This window comes from Oncorhynchus tshawytscha, linkage group LG12, assembly GCF_018296145.1.
Source record: "Oncorhynchus tshawytscha isolate Ot180627B linkage group LG12, Otsh_v2.0, whole genome shotgun sequence".
NCBI classification, from domain to species: domain Eukaryota; kingdom Metazoa; phylum Chordata; class Actinopteri; order Salmoniformes; family Salmonidae; genus Oncorhynchus; species Oncorhynchus tshawytscha.
The window spans coordinates 62,241,930-62,266,808 of NC_056440.1; the positions used below are offsets into that span (position 1 = coordinate 62,241,930).

Below are 24,879 nucleotides of genomic sequence, written 5' to 3' on the forward strand. Positions count from 1 at the left end.
CATTATTTTCCTCATCCCTGTCAATTCTCTCTCCCATTCTGTCTCTCCCATTCCGTCTCTCTTCTGCATATGAATGCTTTGCTCGTTCCAAACAAACCTCTGTATAAAGGAGAAACTACTGTGACAAGGCCCTCCATATTGCATCAGGTCAAACGTGTTACTATTCATAAACATTCATACCAATCGACACAAATCGCACAACAAAACGCTACAGCGTTTGCTACAGCAGAAGAATAATCCTGCAGCAACAGGAAATGTGAATTATTATGTGGATTTGAATTAATGGACATGTTTGTAGGGGTTGATACCTTTCTTTGTAAGGGAAAATCAAGTCTAAAATGTCTAAGTGGAAATTACAAACTTCAGAACACTTGCAGGAAATTTCTCCTGCAACAGAGTGATCAAATTAAGATCCTACACCTGTACTATAAATCCCCTAGCTAATGGTGTTTCAAACCTGTGTAATGCAATTTTTTTGAAAAGCGTTCTCTAATTGGCAACAACTCAAGTGTTAACTGCTGTTTTGGTTATTTGTGTTGAACTATGAACTCTCCAGATGAGTGCTGCTGTCTCTCTCCTCTCTGTCTCACACCACCTCCGCCTCTCAGTACATCCTTCAGTGCTCTCCAAGGTCTATTCCATTGGCTTCCCTAGTATGATTTATGACCATCCTTGCCTCTCATAGGCTAAAGCATGGACCATGCCGTGGTGGAGGAAATGTGTGACATGGCACTGATCACCAGGGGATTATGATTAGAATGATAACAATGATTGTAATGCCACCTGTTTGTACATACAGTATAGCCTACGACTCCCCACAGTATCAATATGATCGCAACCAGTGATACGATCACACGGCAAAACATGTTGATGTCACAGGTTAATGTACATAACCCTTTGGGCTATGAGGTTATGATTGTATGCCATATTGCTATAGGCATACTAATTTGGTTCTCACTTTCCCGAGCAAATGTCAACAAGTTGGTACACCGTAAGAAACGCTCACATCTGGCTCAAACTGTATGTTGTATTAGAGCTGAGAGGTCAGTGGCAGGTGGTGCAGGTGTCCTGTTTCATAGGACTGGGAATTGCCAGGGACCTCACGATACAATATTATCACAATAGTTAGGTGCCGAAACGATATGTATTGTGATTCTCACGATACAGTGATTTTATCTTGCGATTCGATGTTCCAAACATATTGTTCACTACATGTCTGCTGCAGAGGGACAAGAGAGAGCCATGAGAAAACAACTTTTTAAATGTGTTGGAAATAAAAGCGCTGAAAACGAATTGGCTCCCTATTTAAAAAGAAGATGGGAACAAGCTAAGAAATAAAAATACTGAAGTTCAGGTGCAGGTACAGCAAACTAGTGCAAAAATAATATTGCAATATTGTTAAAACGATACGATACAATATATCGTCCAAAATGATATCCAGATATGTAACTATATTGATCCCCATCACCAGCATCATCAACGTCAGGTCTGAGTGGCACTTCCCCTTAGAATTAACTTCAAGGCAAAACCAATTATTCAGTCTAACTTTTAATGAGTCCTCAAACTTCAAGTCTGAAATTAAGAGTTAAGATCCAGACTGTTGGTCCTCTTGTCATTATTCTGCTGCTAACCCCTTTGTAACAAATCAAATGTTATTTGTCATATGCGCCAAATACAACAGGTGTAGACTTAGTGTCAAATCAAATTTATTTATATAGCCCTTCGTACATCAGCTGATATCTCAAAGTGCTGTACAGAAACCCAGCCTAAAACCCCAAACAGCAAGCAATGCAGGTGTAGAAGCACGGTGGCTAGGAAAAACTCCAAAACCTAGGAAGAAACCTAGAGAGGAACCAGGCTATGAGGGGTGGCCAGTCCTCTTCTGGCTGTGCCGGGTGGAGATCATAACAGAACATGGCCAAGATGTTCAAATGTTCATAAATGACCAGCATGGTCAAATAATAATAATCACAGGCAGAATAGTTGAAACTGGAGCAGCAGCACGGCCAGGTGGACTGGGGACAGCAAGGAGTCATCATGCCAGGTAGTCCAAGGGCTCAGGTCCTCCGAGAGAGAGAAAGAAAGATACCGGATAGGACAGGAGAAGTACTCCAGATATAACAAACTGACCCTAGCCCCCCGACACAAACTACTGTAGCATAAATACTGGAGTCTGAGACTGGAGGGGTCAGGAGACACTGTGGCCCCATCCGATGATACTCCCGGACAGGGCCAAACAGGAAGGATATAACCCCACCCACTTTGCCAAAGCACAGCCACACCACTAGAGGGACATCTTCAACCACCAACTTACCATCCTGAGACAAGGCTGAGTATAGCCCACAAAGATCTCCGCCACGGCACAACCCAAGGGGAGGCGCCAACCCAGACAGGAAGATCACATCAGTGACTCAACCCACTCAAGTGACGCACCCCTCCCAGGGATGGCATGAAAGAGCACCAGTAAGCCAGTGACTCAGCCCCTGTAATAGGGTTAGAGGCAGAGAATCCCAGTGGAAAGAGGGGAACCGGCCAGGCAGAGACAGCAAGGGCTGTTCGTTGCTCCAGAGCCTTTCCGTTCACCTTCACACTCCTGGGCCAGACTACACTCAATCATATGACCCACTGAAGAGATGAGTCTTCAGTAAAGACTTAAAGGTTGAGACCGAGTTTGCGTCTCTCACATGGGTAGGCAGACCATTCCATAAAAATGGAGCTCTATAGGAGAAAGCCCTGCCTCCAGCTGTTTGCTTAGAAATTCTAGGGACAATTAGGAGGCCTGCGTCTTGTGACCGTAGCGTATTTGTATTTGGCTAAGGTGTATGTGAACTTCCGACTTCAACTGTAGGACCTGGATGGCAGGAAGCTTGGCCCCAGTGAAGTACTGGGCCATACGCACAACCCTCTGTAGCACCTTACGGTTGGATGCCGAGCAGTTGCCATACCAGGTGGTGATGCAACTGGTCAGGATACTCTCGATGGTGCAACTGTAGAACTTTTTGAGGATCTGGGGACCCATGCCAAATCTTTTCAGTGTCCTGAGGGAGAATAGGCATTGTCGTGCCCTCTTCACGACTGTCTTGGTGTGTTTGGACCATGATAGACCGTGCCTTTAGTAATGAATTAATACTGCCCCATTCAACTGAGTATATTATGTGTATTAGTGATTCATTCCAAAGCTGTACTATACTGTAGGCTAGGAACTGGACATGAATTCACTTTTCAGTTTTAGTCGTAATATACTGCAATTTCATTTTTTTCTTTATCCCAAGATTTGGAAGCACTCCCAAACACTGGCCTAATCCTCCATCAAATATGATTAAACTGAGTGTATCCTTTGAGTCCCAACCACACGTTTTCATTCCCCACAAAAAAGCTAAGCAAACATCAAAGCAGAAGTGTTTATTTATAGTTTGACCAAGCCTCTTTTCTTCTAAAACTATTTTGCTGCGTTTGTCCTTGGTACCATGGGCTCAATGTCTCCAGCATGTTACGACCCACTCAGGGCAGCTGCTCAAACCCCAGATGGCTGACAGGAAAGACCCGATTTAAACATGCGACTGCAGTGACAGTGTGTGTGTGTGTGATTGCGTGATGCAAGTGACAAAGATGGAGTAACCAACAAAAAGCTTGAAAATAGAGAATAGCAAGAGTGAGACATACTGAGTAAGAAAGGGAGCGATGAACAGATCAAAACATAGCTGGAGACAGGGAGGAAGTATCTGGTGCCTGCCACTGTGATTTCCCATTCATTCTCTGATCCTGCTCCCAAATGCTCATTCAGATACACACACATTCATTTTCTTGACAGTCAAGGCCACTGTCCTCACTAATGTTTTTCTTCCTTTTTCCTCCTTTTGTCTTGAGTAATTTTGATCTGTAGCCATCTGTAGCATACATTGTGCCCAGTGGCAGCAGCCTGAGAAGGGGTGGATGGTGGGGGGTCCTGCCCAGGGCTCTGTGTGTTATTGTTGCCTAGTGGTCAGTGGTGTCGGGGGGCCGGGTTGCAGCAGGCTGCTGTTCACTGTGTGTTAGTGTGGGTGTGCGTGTCTAGGCCATACTCACCGTGTGTGTGTGTGTGTGTGTGTGTGTGTGTGTGTGTGTGTGTGTGTGTGTGAGAGAGAGCGAGAGAGGTACAGGACAACAGATGTGTGTACGTATTGCTGAGATGATGATGGACCTCAGCTTTTACAACGGGCACTTCCTCTCCTATGTAACGATGATGAGCGCAATGAACAATAGCACGTGTGCTAATAACACTGTACAGCCATAACACCTCAATGTTTCTCCTGTGTTCTCTCTCTGGCTCATCTGCATGGAGGGGATCCAGCTGGCAGTAGCAGGCACCGATCAAACCTTCCGTGTTAGATGGTCCCCAGTGCCTCTCCCTCAGGGGCCGAGTGCGCTCTGTTTTCAGCACCATGGAGCAGAGCTGTTGTCAGGCAGACTTTGAAGAGCGCCGGCGTTCTGTACTGATAGGTAACAGAAAGACCCCCTTCAGAGGGGCAGAGGGTTTCACGGTCACAAAACCACACCGTAACCTCAATGGTATAGGAGAAGCAGAATGTAGATGGGCTATATTATTATTATGTTAGTTTCAGCTCTTATCTTTGACCAGCCTCCTCATCTGTACCGTCTGGGTCCTTTCCGTATTATCTTACTCTGCAGACATTGAACGGTGTTCATGATACTGGTTGGCTCGCTGTCCATCCGGGAGATTAGCAGGTGCTGCAATACCAACGGTTGGCTGTCAAGCACTGGAAGGGAAAAAGAACGCTGAATACCTACCTCAACTGTGTATCTGGCAGGAAGATGTGGGTCTTAGCCAAGACATTTCAGTTTGTTAGTTGTGTCCTTCAGGGAATTAATTAAAACCATTGTACTCAAACCTACTTTCCTCTGAAAGGTTAATTCAACCTTTTCATTCTCCCTTCAGGCACCCAGTAACGAGTTGGCCACTCTGTCAACCATTTTGGTGTTAAGGTTGGAAAAAAGCCTGTTGAATACAAATACAATTAATCAGTGAAGTGTCTAGCACATCAATGAAGGAGCAATGCGTTTGAGGCTGCAGATCTAGACTGAGGGTAAAGCATGAGGGCTTTGTGGTGTGGCCGGGGTCTATCTCAGGGGTAACCTGACCCATGAAAACAAAGGGTTGCCGTGGTGACTGGAAGGGGGAAAGTGTCAGGATCCTGGCGGCAGTGCCAGGAGGAGGGTTGGGCTGGGTGCTTGTCAGGGCCTTTTACAGCTCCAACACCCTTCTCTCTATCTCTCTCTCTCTCTCTCTCTCTCTCTCTCTCTCTCATATATATATATATATATATATATATATATATATATATAGATATATAGATAGATAGATAGATAGATAGATAGATAGATAGATATAGATATAGATATAGATATAGATATATATCTATATCTCTTATGTGGGAGGCTGGGGAGAGAACACACTGAATCTCAATAAAACAGAGATGGAGCCTTCCCTTTTCTCGCTCAGCACAGACGCAATGGCTTTCTTTCCCCGACCGCTTCTCATTCGCTTGCAGCATAACTATGTGATAACAATACATCACTAGTGATGTAAAACCTAAATTGAACCACAAATTGTTATGGTAGTTTAATGTAACGACACATCCTTTCCCGGATGGATAGAGAAGTGATGAATTAATCCAGCTACAGTTACTGGCACTAAGGAGGTGACTTTACCGTGGCTGTAATCAAGGACGGTGACAGAATAATAATGGCCATGGTGAGTTGGTAAAAGACCTTGAAGTCAGATTGGAGGCTCATTCATTAGGGAAGGAGGAAGGGCTTGTGCACATCGTAAAGCTGTCGGAAGGGAGAGAATAAGAGTTCAATTTCCCACTTTGAGCACTCTCACAAAGCCCAAACTCTGTGTTCGATTTAGTGTCAGGTGGGTGGCTCACAACACTTAGTAGGGATGTAATTATTCCAGTATCGTGATACTCAGGCCCAATGTTGGAAACAAGCATCCTTATGTTGTCACCCCGAATCACGCTTATTTTCCAAGCTATAACCCCGAATATGTTACATACTGTAGGTTTTTAAAGGACCGAAGAGTTTAGTCTACTTTGTGTTATCCTTTTTGTCATGGAAAATCAGGTATCGTGGTATCGCCATGTGACGACCTTAGCACTTAGATTGGACATATTTTCAGAACCTCCTGAAGATTGGAATGTGCAGTCTGGTGTGGTGTAGCGAGAACAAAAGACAACTTTTGAGAGGAAACAGTCTGTCCTGTGAAAAAAAAAACCATTATGGTCTTATTTCTCTGAAGTGTAGACTGTGCTGAGTGCCCTTTACCAAAGCAGCCTTTAATACAAAGTACAATTTTACTCAGGAAGTGGCAAACAGCAGGTAGCCAGGACTTCATCTTTAAAAGCCAAAGATTCCTTCCACTGCACTTTGTTCTGCCCATGAAGAGTTTCTTGCTTCCTTTCAAGAAGACATTGAAATGAATCAGACCTAAAGCCATCCGTTGTGAGTGATACTGATAAAGAAACGTGTATATTAATCCAGAGCAGACCAGGGCATTACAAACACACAGCTAGCCCAGATACTTAACCCGCCCAGTGTGCGTGCCGTGTGGACTATTGGACTCAGACAAATGAACTTATTCCAGAGGAACTTCTCCCCGAATTTCTCCTTTTAAAGTCTCATTTTTCCAGCTGACTACGTTTCGTGACTTTTAATTTAATCTTTAATGACTCTGGCATGCTTGATAAAGCAAGTCATTAAAATGTGTTGTAAAGGCGTCGGCTCACCACTGTCCAACAGAAGAAGGGGCACAGGCCCACTCGTGCTGCTCTCTACTCTCCTCTCCGCTTTACATTTAGAGGACCAATAGCATCTAGAAATACCCATGTAACTGATTTTTCAAAACCGATTTGTTGCAGTTAAATACCATGATGATGTTTGCCATCCCATCCCCATGACATACTACTTTAATGATAATGAGCTTATTAGTGATGGCATCAATATAGGTTACAATTTATATTCCAAGAAGATTGTGACTACGATGTGACATGGCGATTGACTATGCTCTGCTGCAATGAATTCCAGTAGTAAAATCCATATGGCAGTACTTATCAGCCAACGATATGCTAGAGAGTTACTGTTGCTAGCGTTGTAAAGCACCCTGGAAAAACACTGTGGGCTCTGCTCTGTTCGGCTCCACCATTGTTTAAGCCGGTTGTTTGCTTTGCTGGAATAAACACAATGGGCAGCACTTAGGGCTTGAGGTACAGCCATTTAGTATTCCTCAGGCCTCTGCTCCTCACACAGAGGGATGTGGTGGTCCCTGCCTTACTGAATGCCTCGCTTCCGTCTCCTCTGCCCTAAGGCACAGGGACCCAGTCCAAGTCCCCTCACTCGTGAGCGACGGAGGAGAGGTAAATGGAGACATTTGTCAGCCAAACAGGGAAGGCGCCACAGACTATTTGGAAGCTGTAGCTTCAGTAAGTCTCTTCATATGAGGAAGCCAGTGAGTGCTCTTCCCCAGATATACTGTACATTCAGTAAGTCTCATCATATGAAGCCAGTGAGTGCTCTTCCCCAGATATACATTCAGTAAGTCTCTTCATATGAGGAAGCCAGTGAGTGCTCTTCCTCAGATATACATTCAGTAAGTCTCTTCATATGAGGAAGCCAGTGAGTGCTCTTCCTCAGATATACATTCAGTAAGTCTCTTCATATGAGGAAGCCAGTGAGTGCTCTTCCTCAGATATACATTCAGTATGTCTCTTCATATGAGGAAACCAGTGAGTGCTCTTCCTCAGATATACATTCAGTATGTCTCTTCATATGAGGAAGCCAGTGAGTGCTCTTCCCCAGATATACATTCAGTAAGTCTCTTCATATGAGGAAGCCAGTGAGTGCTCTTCCTCAGATATACATTCAGTAAGTCTCTTCATATGAGGAAGCCAGTGAGTGCTCTTCCTCAGATATACATTCAGTATGTCTCTTCATATGAGGAAGCCAGTGAGTGCTCTTCCCCAGCTGAGTCTCTCTCAAATCACTCTATTGAGATGTGGCACGGAGTCTGAGCGCTGAGCGAACCGGGCTCTGCAGGAGAGGGATCATCTCACGGGGACCAACACATCCCCCTGCTAATCATGCTCTCCCTTGTTCAGTTCTCTGCTCATTACCACTTGATTGGCTTATTTGCGTCCTTCATTCACTTTCAGGACTGTGTCCGTTCTCTTTTAGTCGTCTTGGTACTGGTAGCTTATACTGTACCAGGGATAAGAGGTTCACAGTGGAATGGTGGTGCAGGGACTGATAATGACTGTATGGGTCCATGTATTAATTATTATATTATGACTGAATCTCTGGGTGCTATGCTTCAACCTTGATGGGCCAGTGGCAGGGTGAAATGAGTGTGTCTCAGTTTGTACCATCACCATGCCCTGAGGCTGCTGCAGTCACAGTCATCATGCAGGTCCACCTCTGCACTGGGACCTCAGCTGGTTCACACTAATGACAGCTTTCTCTCTATCGCCTGCAGGAAGTTGTGTGCCTGACTGTAACTCAAGGGCCAGACAAAGGGCTCTAAATTTAACAACCCCCCACACGCACACACACAAGGGCTGCTGAAGAGGAAGACAAATCTTCCCTCAATACACCAACCTTGCTTCCTGTGTCTGTACAGTATATATGGGAATATTCCACAGACTTAACAATAAACACATTTATAATAGACTATAATTATCAGTCAATCCAAGATTTCACCTGGAGTGAAAATATTTCAAGGAAAACCATATAAACAATGTTCATAGTAAAGAAGTAAAACAATAACCATGGATGCTAACTGTAATGATGGTGCAGGGAAATGCAGGGAACATACAGTTTGTATTAGATATCTGCCTGTAGATGCTCTCTGGGGATCATTGACCTTCAAGGAGTTTTCACCCAATCAGGTGCTGTGTGGAACCTATTGTTTTATTCATATCTTCTACCCAAACATATACAGTTCCAGTCAAAGGTTTGGACACACCTACTCATTCAATGTTTTTTCTTTATTTTTACTATTTTCTACATTGTGGTATAGTAGTGAAGACATCACAACTATGAAATAACATATATGGAATCATGTAGTAACCAAAAAAGTGTTAAACAGATCAAAATATAATTTTGATTTTAGATTCTTCAAAGTAGCTACCATTTGCCTTGACAGCTTTGCACGCGCTTGGCATTCTCTCAACCAGCTTCACCTGGAATGTTTTTTCAACAGTCTTGAAGGACTCCCCACATATGCTGAGCACTTGTTTGCTGCTTTTCCTTCAATCTGCGGTCCAACTCATCCCAAACCATCTCAATTGGGTTGAGGTCGGTTGATTGTGGAGGCCAGGTCATCTGATACAGCACTCCATCACTCTCCTTCTTGGTAAAATAGCCCTTACACAGCCTGGAGGTGTGTTTGGTTAATCTTCCTGTTGAAAAACTAATGATAGTCCAACTAAGCGCAAACCAGATGGGATGGTGTATCGCTGCAGAATGCTGTGGTCGCCATGCTGGTTAATTGTGCCTTGCATTCTAAATAAATCACAGACCGTGTCACCAGCAAAGCACTCCCACACCATCACACCTCCTCCTCCATGCTTCACGGTGGGAACCACACATGTGGAGATCATCCGTTCACCCACTCTGCGTCTCACAAAGACACGGCGGTTGGAACCGAAAATCTCAAATTTGTACTCATCAGACCAAAGGACAGATTTCCACCGGTCTAATGTCCAATGCTTGTGTTTCTTGGCCCAAGCAAGTCTCTTCTTCTCATTTGTGTCCTTTGAGTTTGAGTTTATTTAATTTTTTACAGGGACAGTGCACATTAATCAACGTTTTAGCCAGACGGCTAATTTTCAACCGCAGTCCCTGGGAGGGTTATTAAAAACAATTACAATATAGACAATAGCAACATAGGACAAGCAAGACATAGCATACAGACAGAGCAACATAGGACAAGCAAGACGTTGCATACAGACAGAGCAACATAGGACAAGCAAGACGTAGCATACAGACAGAGCAACATAGGACAAGCAAGACGTAGCATACAGACAGAGCAACAGAACAAAAAGCAGCAAGACAAAATTCATAAAGGCAACAAAGTGTTTCTACACCTCACAAGCTACAGACATGGAAAGCGGCAACACACAGCTAGGGACCATGTTCACAAATCTGATTGACCTTTAGCCATGTCTTCAAGCATTTTGTGAAAGTGTAATATGTGGTGCAGTTATGTGTGTCTGATGGCAGTGTATTCCAGACATGGGAAGCTCTCACAGAGAAAACGGATTTACTAAAGGTGCTTTTCCTTAAGGGAACTATACAGACCTCTCATGGCAGACCTTGTGGATCTGCTGCCATATGTTTGGGTTTTCTGTTTATCAAAAATACTGAGTGGAGGGGGAGCCAGGCCATTAAGGATCTTGAATACAAGACATGTATTGCACATCGGTGTATTGCACAAGATTTTCCCAACTCAGGAGCTCATGCTTTCTGAGGATGTAACAGTGATGATGGCTATTGGGCTTCCTATCAAGCATTTTGAGAGCCTGTTTGTAGACAGACTGAATAGGTCTTAATGTTGTACAGCAAGCTTGGGCCCAACTAGTCAAGCAGTATGTTAAGTGGGGGAGTATCATAGATTTGAAGTACAGTTTTGCTACCTCAAACAAGCTGCAGTCAAACAATTTTGTATAAATCGGAAATTAGCTAGGTTGAATTTGGTTATTTGAAATTCCTTTTTCACATGCTTTTTAAAAGAGAGGTTGGAATTCAGTATGATGCCAAGGTACTTAAAATCAGATACCACCTGGAGCTTCTCCCCTGACACACAGACATCTGGCTCAGTAGCATCTGTTGCCCTCTTTGTGAAGAACATGCAAACAGTTTTTTTCACATTGAGATGCAAACACAAGCCACTGAGCCACTTTGTAACCTGGACCATTACAGTAGTGAGTTCTTGTGCAGCTTGTTGTTTGCTCTTTGCATGCACATATATCACTGTATCATCTGCATACATTTGAACTTCAGACCCAGTACAGACAGAAGGCAGATCATTAATGTACAGGCTGAACAGGAGGAACCCCAGTATTGACCCTTGGGGCACGCACACATCATAGCTAAGAGTGGGCGACAGCTCAGTACTCACTATGACACACTGAGTTCTGCCTTCAAGGTATGACTTCATCCATCTCAAGGCATTGGGGGAAAAGTTGATCTTGGACAATTTTGTGATGAGTATCTCATGGTTAACAGTATCAAAAGCCTTCCTTAGGTCCAGAAACACAGCCCCAACAACCCCCCCTTTTGTCCATCTTGGACTTCACATTTTCCAGAAGAAAGCAGTTGGCCGTTTCTGTGGTGTGTTTCGCTCTGAAGCCAAACTGCATGGAGTGTAATGTGAAGGGGCTGTTGTTGAGGTGGGCAATAAGTTGTTCTGCTACATACTTTTCAACAACCTTTGACATCACAGGTAGTATACTAATGGGCCTGTAGTTACTCATGTCAGCAGGGTCGCCTGATTTAAAGATGGCCGTTATTATGGCCGACTTCCATACCCTTGGAAACACCCCCACACCAATAGATGTGTTGGTGACCTTAGTAATGAGGCCAATGAGTGACTCTTTGTAGTTTTTAAGAAAGGTAGAGTCCAGCCCAAACACATCTTTAGCTTTAGAGTTCTTTAGTGAGCTAATCACCTTGTTCACCTTTGACTCAGAAACATCCCTTATGATGAAGACAGGTTGAGCATCATTTACTAGCACTGAGCCCAAGAAACCAGTGGAGGGGTTCTGTGTCAGTACCCTGACAGAGTCACTAAAGAAGGAATTGAAGGCTATTGCTATTTCGACCGCATCCTGTGTTCGATTGTTATTCACCATGATTTCTAGTCTTTTTGCAGTGTTACTATGGTCTTTCCCTGTTAACTTTTTTAGATTATCCCAGATCAGTTTAGAATGTCCCTTTGCTTCACCAATTATGTTAATAAAAACGTTTGCCTTGGCCTGTCTTTCTTTCATCACCTTATTTCTCAACATGGTAAACCTATGTCTGTCATGCTCTAATTTGGATTTTAGGGCTATTTTTAGAGCACAATCTCATTCTTTCATCAATTTCCAGATTTCTCCATTTAGCCAAGGAAAAGAGCTCTTTTGGCCATGTTTGGATTTGATTTTCTTTAGGAAACCATTTATTGTAGTCTGGATTGTGGATAGAAAAACCTGACTATCAGCTTCCACGTCTGTATAGGACGAGATCATTCCAGTTAATTCCCTTAATTGCGTTTTCAAAATAGCTTAATTCACTCTTAGGTATTCTTAGTTGATCCGGCTTTCTAACAGTAGAGAGGTTAAACCTGCTCTTAGACAGCTTTCTGGCTATAAGTGTCAGATTATGATCCGATAGCCCAGTAACCATATTGAATGATTTAGTCACACTCTCTGGTTTATTACTGAACACCAGATAAATCTGTGTTTTAGAGCAACAAGTCACCCTGGTTGGCCCTTTAACCAGCTGTGTAAGGTCAAAGGTATTAGTTATCCGTTTGAGGGTTTTCCTACAAGACTTGTCTTCATAATTCATGTTAAAATCTCCCATTAAGATGACCTCTTTCCCAAAGTCACATTCCCTAAGCATGTTATTAAACTGATCATAAAACACACTTTTGGTGGAAGGTGGCCTTTACATTCCAATAAGGGTAAAAGACATTTGGGGAGACAGTGTAACGTTCAGGCCAATATATTGTAGTTCATTATCACATGACCACTCAATTTGTTTACATCGGATATGTTCTTTAATGTAAATCATCAGACACCCTCTTCCTCCAATCCTGTCTCTCCTGAAAACATTGTAGCCAGGCACAATCACAGCAGCATATGGAGAGGTTTTATGGAGCCATATCTCTGAGAGGCAGAGGAAGTCAAGGTTGGAGTCTGTGAGTAGATGTTGAATTTGATCACTTTTTGGAATGACACTACGAATGTTCAAGTGCCCCCCTAGTAGTCCCTTGGGCTTAGCTCGTGGGTCCCAGATGACTCGAGAGTGATTGACACATTGAAATAAGTAAAATTTTCTGTGTTTTCTGATGGCTGGGTTTAGGCCGTTTTTGTTTAGTTTTGATTAGGGGCAGTTCGGTAGCGCAATTAACAATACCTCCCGCCTGCACTGGATGCGGGGAACTAATTTAAACAGCTTACGTACCAGAAGCAGTGTCAGGGATCGCATATAGCGACTTGGGTATGTTTGAAGAGTCTAAATCTATCCTGGAGCCGGGTGAGTTGAGAGAAACCATGGGACCATAGCACTCACCCACTTCCACAGCGGCGATGATCACTTTAGTAGTGGTTTCTTTGTAGCAATTCGACCATGAAGGCCTGATTCACGCAGTCTCCTCTGAACAGTTGATGTTGAGATGTGTCTGTTACTTGAACTCTGTGAAGCATTTATTTGGGCTGCAATTTCTGAGGCTGATAACTCTAATGAACTTATCCTTTGCAGCAGAGGTAACTCTTTCCTGTGGCGGTCCTCATGAGAGCCAGTTTCATCATAGCACTCAATGGTTTTTGTAACTGCACAAAGCTCTTGACTGATCTTAAAGTAATGATGGACTGTCATTTCTCTTTGCTTATTTGAGCTGTTCTTGCCATAATATGGACTTGGTATTTTACCAAATAGGGCTATATTCTGTACCCCTACCTTGCCACAACACAACTGATTGGCTCAAATGCATTAAGAAGGAAAGAAATTCTGCAAATAAACTTTTAACAAGGCACACCTGTTAATTGAAATACATTCCAGTTGACTACCTCATGAAGCTGGTTGAGAGAATGCCAAGGCACACCAAACGTAATGAAAGGAGTAATGATGCACCTACTCATTTAAGACTCAGGAGCAATTCCCCCATTTTATGATCCATTTTCATCTTTGTTATTTTGCTCAAATCGTACAGTATGTAACAATTTTGTAGGTGCACAAACAGCTGAAAGGACAGAGAGCTGCAACGTTCAACGCACCGCAGCGATGGAAGCTGAAAGGACAGAGAGCTGCAACGTTCAACGCACCGCAGCGATGGAAGCTGAAAGGACAGAGAGCTGCAACGTTCAACGCACCGCAGGGATGGAAGCTGAAAGGACAGAGAGCTGCAACGTTCAACGCACCGCAGGGATGGAAAGCTGATGGAAAGCTGAAAGGACAGAGAGCTGCAACGTTCAACGCACCGCAGCGATGGAAAGCTGAAAGGACAGAGAGCTGCAACGTTCAACGCACCGCAGCGATGGAAAGCTGAAAGGACAGAGAGCTGCAACGTTCAACGCACCGCAGCGATGGAAAGCTGAAAGGACAGAGAGCTGCAACGTTCAACGCACCGCAGCGATGGAAAGCTGAAAGGACAGAGAGCTGCAACGTTCAACGCACCGCAGCGATGGAAGCTGAAAGGACAGAGAGCTGCAACGTTCAACGCACCGCAGCGATGGAAAGCTGAAAGGACAGAGAGCTGCAACGTTCAACGCACCGCAGCGATGGAAAGCTGAAAGGACAGAGAGCTGCAACGTTCAACGCACCGCAGCGATGGAAAGCTGAAAGGACAGAGAGCTGCAACGTTCAACGCACCGCAGCGATGGAAAAGCTGAAAGGACAGAGATGGAAGCTGAAAGGACAGAGAGCTGCAACGTTCAACGCACCGCAGGGATGGAAAGCTGAAAGGACAGAGAGCTGCAACGTTCAACGCACCGCAGCGATGGAAAGCTGAAAGGACAGAGAGCTGCAACGTTCAACGCACCGCAGCGATGGAAAGCTGAAAGGACAGAGAGCTGCAACGTTCAACGCACCGCAGCGATGGAAAGCTGAAAGGACAGAGAGCTGCAACGTTCAACGCACCGCAGCGATGGAAAGCTGAAAGGACAGAGCTGCAACGTTCAACGCACCGCAGGGATGGAAGCTGAAAGGACAGAGAGCTGCAACGTTCAACGCACCGCAGGGATGGAAGCTGAAAGGACAGAGAGCTGCAACGTTCAACGCACCGCAGGGATGGAAAGCTGAAAGGACAGAGAGCTGCAACGTTCAACGCACCGCAGCGATGGAAAGCTGAAAGGACAGAGAGCTGCAACGTTCAACGCACCGCAGCGATGGAAAGCTGAAAGGACAGAGCTGCAACGTTCAACGCACCGCAGCGATGGAAGCTGAAAGGACAGACAACACACTGCAGCTTGTTTGGAAAGGAAGTGATTAAAGCCATCCTATTGGGGTTTACAAAGGAGGCGTTTTATATATCTAATCAAACAAGCGCTAAAGTGCAATTACTAGCGTGATTAGGGCCAATTAGTTGGGATCCATTTCACTGTTGTTGCCTGCAATACGAAATAGGGTCTGCCAATGCCACTGTCTCTCTGTTAACACCAGTTTTGTTTTAATTTTGTCGGTGATGTACTTCCAGCAAACTATAGGCTCATTTATATATATCCTGTAGAATACAAACATAATTGTTTCCTTGTCGTCAAGTTAAGTGTTAGAATGGTTGTGCTGCTGTGAAAGAAACGGATCAACCTCCTTCACAGGTAGATCCAGCAAGTCATTAAGAAAAGCATGGACAGTAGGTGTGTTACACAAAGATACTGCATATGCTCGAATATCACGAGGGAACAGCCATAGAGAACCCACTTTGATATTCCTCTCTTGACATACATATTAGAATGTCCTAATTATTGGAAGCACAAGGGGGAAAACTTCTCTATTGTGCTGTTTTTATGAGCTTTCCAGTCATTCCTCACTGTGATGCTCATAGTCACTATTCTAATGAAGGCTGCTTGTTTAAAAAGGACCAACAGTGATTTTGTACCAGGGTTTAGTCATCAGGCCTGTCACATATTTTACTGCAATCAGATGATGGAGAATTGGGACCTGGACACAATAGGCATGTGGCACTGGCTGGTGTCAGGATTCACATTGACATGGTGATGTGTCGTTCAGGGGAGGACATCTTTGTGAGAGTAGATGTCTATGGGAAAATCAATTCATTTTGAATTAGGGGTGTACCAGGGGACAGAATACAAATTGCCCTGAACAGGTAGGACAGATTTCTAATGTATTTGTTGTGATAGGTCGTCATTCACATGGTAATGTATTCAAATTCAATAAAAGCTGTCAAAAGTCTGTAATTCATACGGCTCAGCCCAAACAAAACAGAATTTGGGAAAGCTATTTGGGGACTGGGAGGATTGAATGGTTCACACCTCAGAAATTCTATTGAGAGGTAGGTAGACACGCAGACACTCTGCACATACAAAATAGATCCAGGCAGAATACATTGAAGGAGAGGAAAAACATACACACTCTTGGTAGAAACACTCAGTCAACAGATTTATCCAGGGGTCCTGTGGTGGATTTATTCAGAACCAAACAAAGAGGAGGTGAAAGGTCATTGGTACCCATAGGAGGCAATTACTCTTAGCTACCAGTAATTGCCCATTGGGAGTGGCAAGGCGGGCGGGGCTGGGCTGGCTGCTAGAGCATGCTGGGAAGAATAGGGGGAGCAGGGAGGAGGAGGAGAGCAGCTGGTGGGGGATGGGGTAAGGCAGGGCTATATGCCTGTATCACTACACGCCTGGCCCTCTTCAACACTACTACTGCTCAGGACCAGAGACAGAGGTAGGACATATTTATTATTTTTTTAAATTTAACCTTTATTTAACTAGGCAAGTCAGTGAAGAACAAATTCTTATTTACAATGACAGTCAAACCCGGACGACGCTGAGCCAATTGTGCGCCACCCTATGGGTCTCCCAATCACATCCGGATGTGATACAGCGTGGATTTGAACCAGGGACTGTAGTGACGCCTCTTGCACTGAGATGCAGGTGCCTTAGACCGCTGCGCCACTCGGGTGCCTAAAGTTAAATATAGTTCCTCCACATTATTTTTCCTCTTTATGAGTCTCTGCCAGTCAGATATCTACAGAATGTGTCGTTATCACATTTCTTATTGTACCCACTATAACGAACGCTGGGTTGAATGGGGAATCATGTGTTCTGTATATGTTTGAACTTGCTCTCCCCATAGACTTTCCAGTGAACAGCCTCTTTGTCTAGCAACAGCATCAGCAGTATTGCTCCGAGTCAGTCACCTGAATGGATGGCCATAATGTGGGTTGTGACTGTGAATGTGTGCTTCTGGAGCGATACCTTGTCCACCCCCTAGACACAGCCTCCTGACGGACAGGGAGATAGGGAGAGGGCCGGAGTGGGGGTAATTAGCCGTTGCAATCACCTGTGATGGAAAGCGTAATTATAGGCCGTGAGAGAGAGAAGAGGGGAAAGGAACAACAAAAGCCCCTCAGAGAGCAGCCAGTTGTTAGTGGCAACTGGTGGAGATGAGACCGGTGGAAGGAACATAGAGGAGAGAAAGTGGGACACCAGGTCACTCTTTAAATCGCAGTATGGTATTACACATCTAATGTTTTGTGCCGGCACTCGTCTTCACAGCCGTGTGTGTGTGTCCTCTATTAATGGCTTCTCTTCTTCTGATTTATACCATCCCTTCGCTGTTTAATAGCTTTTTAATGAGATTGTTGAATTTGTTTAGGGCCCTACGTGCAGAAGCACCAGAAATACCCCAACGTAATCTCTCCCCGCTCGCCTCGTGGCCGCAACCTAACAATGATTCGAGCTATCTGAATTAGGAGAATGATCCCAATCTCCCAGGCGAGCCATTCTCCACCCTGCAGTGTGCAGATCAATACCAGTCCAGATACTCTGGGAGACTGAACATCTCGCCAGTCTCCCGATCTAGGAGTGAATATTCACAGGCCTCTGTGTAGAGATGACCTCCATTTTTGACTATTGATTGTATGACTGTCAAAGTCCAATTAGCTTAAGGTAAAGGCAGGCTCCCTCTTTGTTTCATTCTCTTGCCTCAGACGTTTGTCCGCAGGCCAAACACAACTCAATGCAAAGCGCTGTATTGAGCAGAGTTCTGTATTGTGTCAAGCCTAATGCAGTAGTGCTAAGTAAGCACTTAATTGTGGATGTAGGCTACTCGAGAACCTGTCTGCCTCCAATAGCAGTAATTGATCAGGTCTTTCGGTGGTGAAGAGATCGCAGGTTGAGCGAAAGAGAGAGCGGCATTTGTGTTCAGCAGGGGAATCAATGTGCATCAGCCATTTGTAAAGGCATGGATGCTATATGTTAGGAGGAGTTAGATCTAACTTCGAGGTATGCACAGACTCTTTGTTTTGTCAGACTAGTTCTCCTGATCTTTACCACAGTGAGGTGCCCATGATGGTTGTTTGGAGCGGTGTTCCCATACTGAGATAAATGCTTCTACAATGCTAGCTGTAATATGCTGGGGACTCCTGGGGCTAGATGTGGTTTCACATGAGGTGTGTATGTGGTTAAACGCTTTCATATTGCAGATAGAGTGTGGCTTCCATCATTGTAATTGTCTCCATCATTTACAATCCCCCATAAACTGTATATCGTTTTTGTAAATACATACAGTACCAGTCAAAAGTTTGGACACACCTACTCATTCAAGGGCTTTTCTTTATTTGTACTATTTTCTACATTGTAGAAGACATCAAAACTTTGAAATAACACATATGGAATCATGTAGTAACCAAAAAAGTGTTAAACCAAAATATATTTTATATTTGAGATTCTTCAAAGTAGCCACCCTTTGCCTTGATGACAGCTTTGCACACTCTTGGCATTCTCTCAACCAGCTTCATGAGGAATGGTTTTCCATCATTCTTGAAGAAGTTCCCACATATGCTGAGCACTTGTTGGCCTCTTTTCCTTCACTCTGCGGTCCAACCCAAACTATCTCATTTGGCTTGAGGTTGGGTGATCGTGGATGGCAGGTCATCTGATGCAGCACTCCATCATGCTCCTTCTTGGTCAAATAGTCCTTACACAGCCTGGAGGTGTTTTGGGTCATTGTCCTGTTGAAAAACAAATGCTAATCCCACTAAGCGCAAACCAGATGGGATGATGTAGCGCTGCAGAATGCTGTGGTAGCCATGCTGGTTAAGTGTGCCTTGAATTCTAATAAATCACCAACAGTGTCACCAGCAAAGCACCCCCACACCATCACACCTCCTTTTCTATGCTTCACAGGGGGAACCACGCATGCGGAGATCATCTGTTCACATACTTTCTCTCACTGCCCATAATTAATCATCCATTCACCTACTCTCCAACCGTCTCACAGACACAACGGTTGGAACCAAAAATCTCAAATTTGGACTCATCAGACCAAAGGACAGATTTTCACCTGTCTAATGTCCATTGCTCGCATTTCTTGGCCCAAGCAAGTCTCTTCTTATTATTGGTGTCCTTTAGTAGTGTTTTCTTTGCACCAAATTGACCATGAAGCCCTGAACAGTTGATGTTGAGATGTGTCTGTTACTTGAACTTTTTGAAGCATTTATTTGGGCTGCAATCTGAGGTGCAGTTAACTTTATTGAACTTATCCTCTGCAGCAGAGGTAACTCTGGATCTTCCTTTCATGTGGAGGTCCTCATGCGGGCCAGTTTCATCATAGCGCTTGATGGTTTTTGCGAGTGCACTTGAAGTAACTGTAAATGTTCTTGAAATGTTCCGTATTGACTGACCTTCATGTCTTAAAGTAATGGTGGACTGTTGTTTCTCTTTGCTTATTTGAGTTGTTCTTGCCATAATATGGACCTATTTGATAAAATACCATCTTCTTTGTCCCACCCCTACCTTGTCACGTCACAACACAAAGGAAAGAAATTCCACAAATGAACTTTTAAGGCACACCTGTTATTTGAAATGCATTCCAGGTGACTACCTCATGAAGCTGGTTGAGAGAATGCCAAGCGTGTGCAAAGCTGTCATCAAGGCAAAGGGCTACTAGATGGCTACTTTGAAAAATCTCAAATATAAAATATATTTAGATTTTTGTAACCCTTTTTGGGTTACAACATGATTCCATGTGTTATTTCATAGTTTTGATGTCTTCACTTATATTCTACAATTGTCTTAACTATTGTAAAATATAAATTTTTATCTTTTGTTTGTTTTTAGTCCCATCCTTCAGCTACTCTCAACCCCTCCCATCTATCTCTGAACACCATCCAGTTTTGATTTCTATTTGCCATATATTTTCAACTGTGCTGTGGTGTTTCACAAAAGTTCTGAAACGTTCTATTCTCATCGTTTCTACAGATTGTAAATTAAAGATAAACATTTTTGCTAAAAGTATTATTATATTATTGATCGATTGACTATGACTTTTCAAATCACCCAGCAGTGCTATTTGCAGAGTAAGCTCCAGGTAAATGTTGCAATTCTTTAGCTATTTCTGAACCTGCGACCAAAAACAAGCTACAAAGGGACCGTACCAAAACAAATCATCTAATGATTCTGTCTCTTTACAGCAGAATCTGCAGAGCTGGGATGGTTGTATCCCCCATTTATATAACATTCTATTGATTGCAAGAATTTTGTATAATAATTTTAATCGAAAAACTCTTAAGTTTTGTATCCGGCATGGTTTTGTGTATCAGTTCTTAAACCATGTGTCAACTATTTTGCAATCTATGTGGCACAGCTCTCAATATTTGGTCCTTAAATTAAACTGGTATACTTTTTTGCGTAACACTTCCAACACGTTTCATCTTTGTAGCCTTCCTGCACTGTGTTTCATTGAAATGTTATTTGTGATGATTGAACTGTGGCAGTATAGCTCTAATGGTGTGGTTCTGTCTTTCTGCGTTCTGTAGGACTGAGGACAGTTGAGATGCATGGCCTGTAAGCAGCCAGCGCCAGTGATGGCTCATAGGAAGAGGCCAGGGACCAGCGGCTCCAGCTGCAGCATGGTGGTGCCCCCCGTCCGGCCCCTCTGCCCCGCCACCTACCCCCCAGAGCAGCACGACCAGGAGCATGAGGAGGGCCCGGGGGAAGAGGAGGAGGTCCACTACTGCCGCCAGCAGGGCCTGGAGCCAGAGCTGACGGACAGCCGGCCAGCCACACCTACTACACCTGACCTGGAACACGAGCATGAACACAGCCATGATCATGATCACCCAGACTGCCACGACCATGATGACCACAGTCACAGCGACGACCATGCAGAGTGCCATGGCCTCGAGCATGCAGACTGTCAAGGTCACGGTCACAGTCACGACGACGTAGACTGCCATAACCACGGCCACGTCCACAGTCACATCAATGACCACGACCATGCAGGCTGTCATGGCCACCGTCACGACCACGCTGACAGCCTGGACGGAGACTCCAGCTCTGACTATGTGAACAACACCTCGGAGGAGGAGGACTATGATGAAGGTCTGCCGGAGGAGGACGAGGGCGTCACCTACTACATCCGCTACTGCCCTGAGGATGACAGCTACCTGGAGGGCAGCATGGACTGCAACGAGGCCGAGGCTGACTACACGGCCAGCACCGTGCAGCACATCCGGGCTGAGCCCCCGGGCGACACAGACGAGTGCCAGGAAGTGGTGGAGGAGTGGGCGGAGGGAGAAGGAGGGGTGGAGGTGGGGGAGGTGCGCTCTGAGGTGGTGGAGCAGGATCTAGATGAACAGATCTACAACGTCCTGGACCACCACACCCACCCCGCCGCCGTCCTGCACGAGTCCCCCCCACCCACAGAGGAGGAAGAAGAGGAGGAGAGAGCTGGGGTTGCCTACACTGGACCCTACTATGGCCCAGAGGAGGACAATGGGAACTCCATGGTTCACATACCGCGGTCTCCATACCGTGGCCGTAAGGTGGTAGTGGAGGGGGAGACTGGGGAGGAGGCGGAGGAGGACATTGACCAGATAGTGGCAGAGATCAAGATGAGTATGAGCATGGGTAGTCTGAGCAGTGGTGGCACTGACCAGAGCCCTGACGAGCTGGTGCAAGACAGTGTACCCAGTGATTACCACCCTCCTGAGGCCCACGCCAAGCCTGAGCCTGCCCCCTACACCCCAACCCCACACCGCCACGACAGCAGACCCAAGTCCCTCAACCTCCCCTCCTCCACACGGCACAACAACCCTGAGCTCCAGAAGGGCTTCAAGGTTCGCTCCCGCACCCCGGAGGAGCGACATCAGTGGGCTCAAGAACAGGTGAGAGGGAGAGGCCATTTTGATGGGTATTTTCTATACACACTCATTGAATCTCCTCTATTGAAATGATGTGAATGACAAGTCAGACATACAGTTAAGGTGATGTGTTGAGAAGGTTGTCAGAGTATGAATCCAACGTTTAATCTTCCAAATGTTACAGGGAGATGAAGGGCACAGTGATCAAAGTCATTTTCAGACTACATTTTTCCAATCCAAAATTTCTAATGCCTCTAACACGGCCTCTCCCGGATAAACAATGACTTGGGTTTTTAATCGTCTACATGTTGGGGCATTTACCAAAGTATCCATTTTAGAAGGACTATAACCAACCCTTAAACCATGGTCCTCCTCCTTTACACTCTACCTGAGTGGAGGGAGAGATCTGTATAGACTAACATTATATATTCAAGGTCAAATCGGGGCTGCTTATATTTGTCCCGTTTCACACGTGCATAAGTGTGTAACCTGTACAGTGTGTGGTGAAATTGATTTTTTTTTTTTTCATATCCCACTCTCCCTGAGACACCCTCGGAGAGTGGGGTCACGACGTGTTTAATACAATTGGAGACCGCACACAAGATGTACGGCCGGGTTATGTTCAGATTCTGGAGCAGACCTATGCCATTGGAACTGATTAAAACAAGATTTGTGATAGAGAGATATTTATGATGTGTGAGGTGGTTGACAGGCAGGTTATTGCACTGTAGCTATAGTGCAGCTAGTGAGACCCTTCCCTTCCCCCCTGCTGGAGACCCATCCCCCAGCCACAGCCAGGCACCTTGAGCTCCCCTCTCCATCTCCCACGCCCACTGCCCTCATTCAGATCCAGCCTGTTCTTCTATTCCACACAGGCGTGCACACACACACACACACACACACACACACACACACCTCTTCCTGTCCTCCACCAAGCCCCTCTCTGAGTCCAACCATGCTCACCCCCAGCCCAGCCAGATGGTGAGGTGAGGGGAGAGCCTGTGTGTGTGCCCTGCGGTATGGGATGGCAGAATGCTGATACACACCTGCTCCATCGTGTGCATATGTGTTATGCAGAACTGTGTGTATGGTTGTGTTTGTTCTCTTTACTGTGTTGTTGGAGAGAAGTGGGACAGCTGGATTATATTGGAAGCAAGCACATATTGTGCAGAACAGTCACTGACAACAACAATAAAACATCTACTGCCCAGGTTAAATTCGGTGACTGTTTGTGATTTTAAGCAGCAGTTGTAGATGTTTTGCAGAATGCTTTCAGTGTTCAGGTACTGTGATTAAGGCTCACTGAAGTGTTTGAAAACATCAGATTCAGGCTGGATACTTCCTCTTTCCTCAGGGCAGAGATTTGTTTCATCCTGTCAAACAAATGGATATAATTATTATTGAATTGCTGTTTGCTCAAGCTGATGTGTAGATGTTGAATACTAATCAGGACTTATGACTGTGTTGTCGCTGTAAAAATAAGGGTTGTTGAGTTATGTAAATTTGAAATGAGAGCAATTTCATAACCTTTCATTTCATAATCTTTACCATGCTTTGCTAAGTAAATGTGAACTGTCAAGACTATAGTGGTACTCCAGACAACATGTTGTCCTGTGTGTATTTCACAGAACTCAATGTCTAATAATAGCATGACCTTATTTTTTTCACGTTACAACTACCCCTTTCTCCGACCCATAGAGAAATGTATCGGACTGTCGCTGCTTGAGGGACCGGTCATTTATTTGTATTTTTTTCATTTCTACTGTCTGCTTGGAAACGTTTTATTAACTCTGTTTCCCTCTGGTCCCTGTTTAACCCCTGGTTTAACCCGCACAGATGACCAACGGTGCAGAGCAGCCCAGGAAACAGCAGCGTTCTGACCTCAACGTGCCGCTGGAGAACAACAATGTCCCGGAGGTAAACTGTCTCTGTCTGCAGTCCAAACTGATTGTGACAGATGATATTATGTGGAATACATAACAGTATTATTACTGTCTTATGTTTGTCCTTCAGAGCCTGTGTCATGGGTGTGAAGAGATTTTCTTCAGATTATTTATCATCATATCAAATCAAGCTTAATTTATACAGCAGATTTCAGACATGGAATGCAACACAATGTGCTTTACAGGAAAAACGAATAAAAACAATGAAAATAAAAGCTGTATCGCAGAGCTGTTTGCTTTGCTATTTAGAGCCTAATGTTAGCTAGCTAACATTGAACCTGGTTGGTTAGCTCCCACCAGATTCAAGCAGGGTAGTAACGACGTGATTTGGCACTATGTTCATTGTTGTTTAACTAGCTAACTTTAGCTGGCTGGCTCATTAGCTAACGTTACGTGACGTGTGTGATCTTACACATTGTTTACCTAGTTTGGTTCATTGTTTACCTACAGTTGAAGTTGGAAGTTTACATACACCTTAGCCAAATACATTTAAACTCCGTTTTTCACAATTCCTGACATTTAATTAGAGTAAAAATTCCCTGTTTTAGGTCAATTAGGATCACCACTTTATTTTAAGAATGTGAAATGTCAGAATAATAGTAGAGAGAATTTTTTATTTCAGCTTTTATTTCTTTCATCACATTCCCAGTGGGTCAGAAGTTTACATACACTCAATTAGTATTTGGTAGCATTGCCTTTAAATTGTTTAACTTGGGTCAAGCGTTTCGGGTAGCCTTCCACAAGCTTCCCACAATAAGTTGGGTGAATTTTGGCCCATTCCTCCTGACAGAGCTGGTGTAACTGAGTCAGGTTTGTAGGCCTCTTTGCTCGCACACACTTTTTCAG

At 44.6% G+C, this 24,879-nt stretch overlaps 1 protein-coding gene across 3 annotated transcripts in view; it reads left to right on the top strand.

Annotated features, from left to right (window-relative positions):
- The window catches only part of LOC112235721 (amyloid-beta A4 precursor protein-binding family A member 2-like), a 75,877-nt gene that overhangs the window by 34,271 nt on the left and 16,727 nt on the right, over window positions 1-24,879 (top strand). For all 3 annotated transcript variants that reach the window (XM_042330871.1, XM_042330870.1, XM_024404201.2), the window contains exons 3-4: window positions 20,765-22,114; window positions 23,927-24,007. In XM_042330871.1, the coding sequence (XP_042186805.1) occupies window positions 20,786-22,114; window positions 23,927-24,007 (1,410 nt within the window). In that variant the 5' untranslated portion in view covers window positions 20,765-20,785. The remainder of the gene's footprint in view (window positions 1-20,764; window positions 22,115-23,926; window positions 24,008-24,879) is intronic.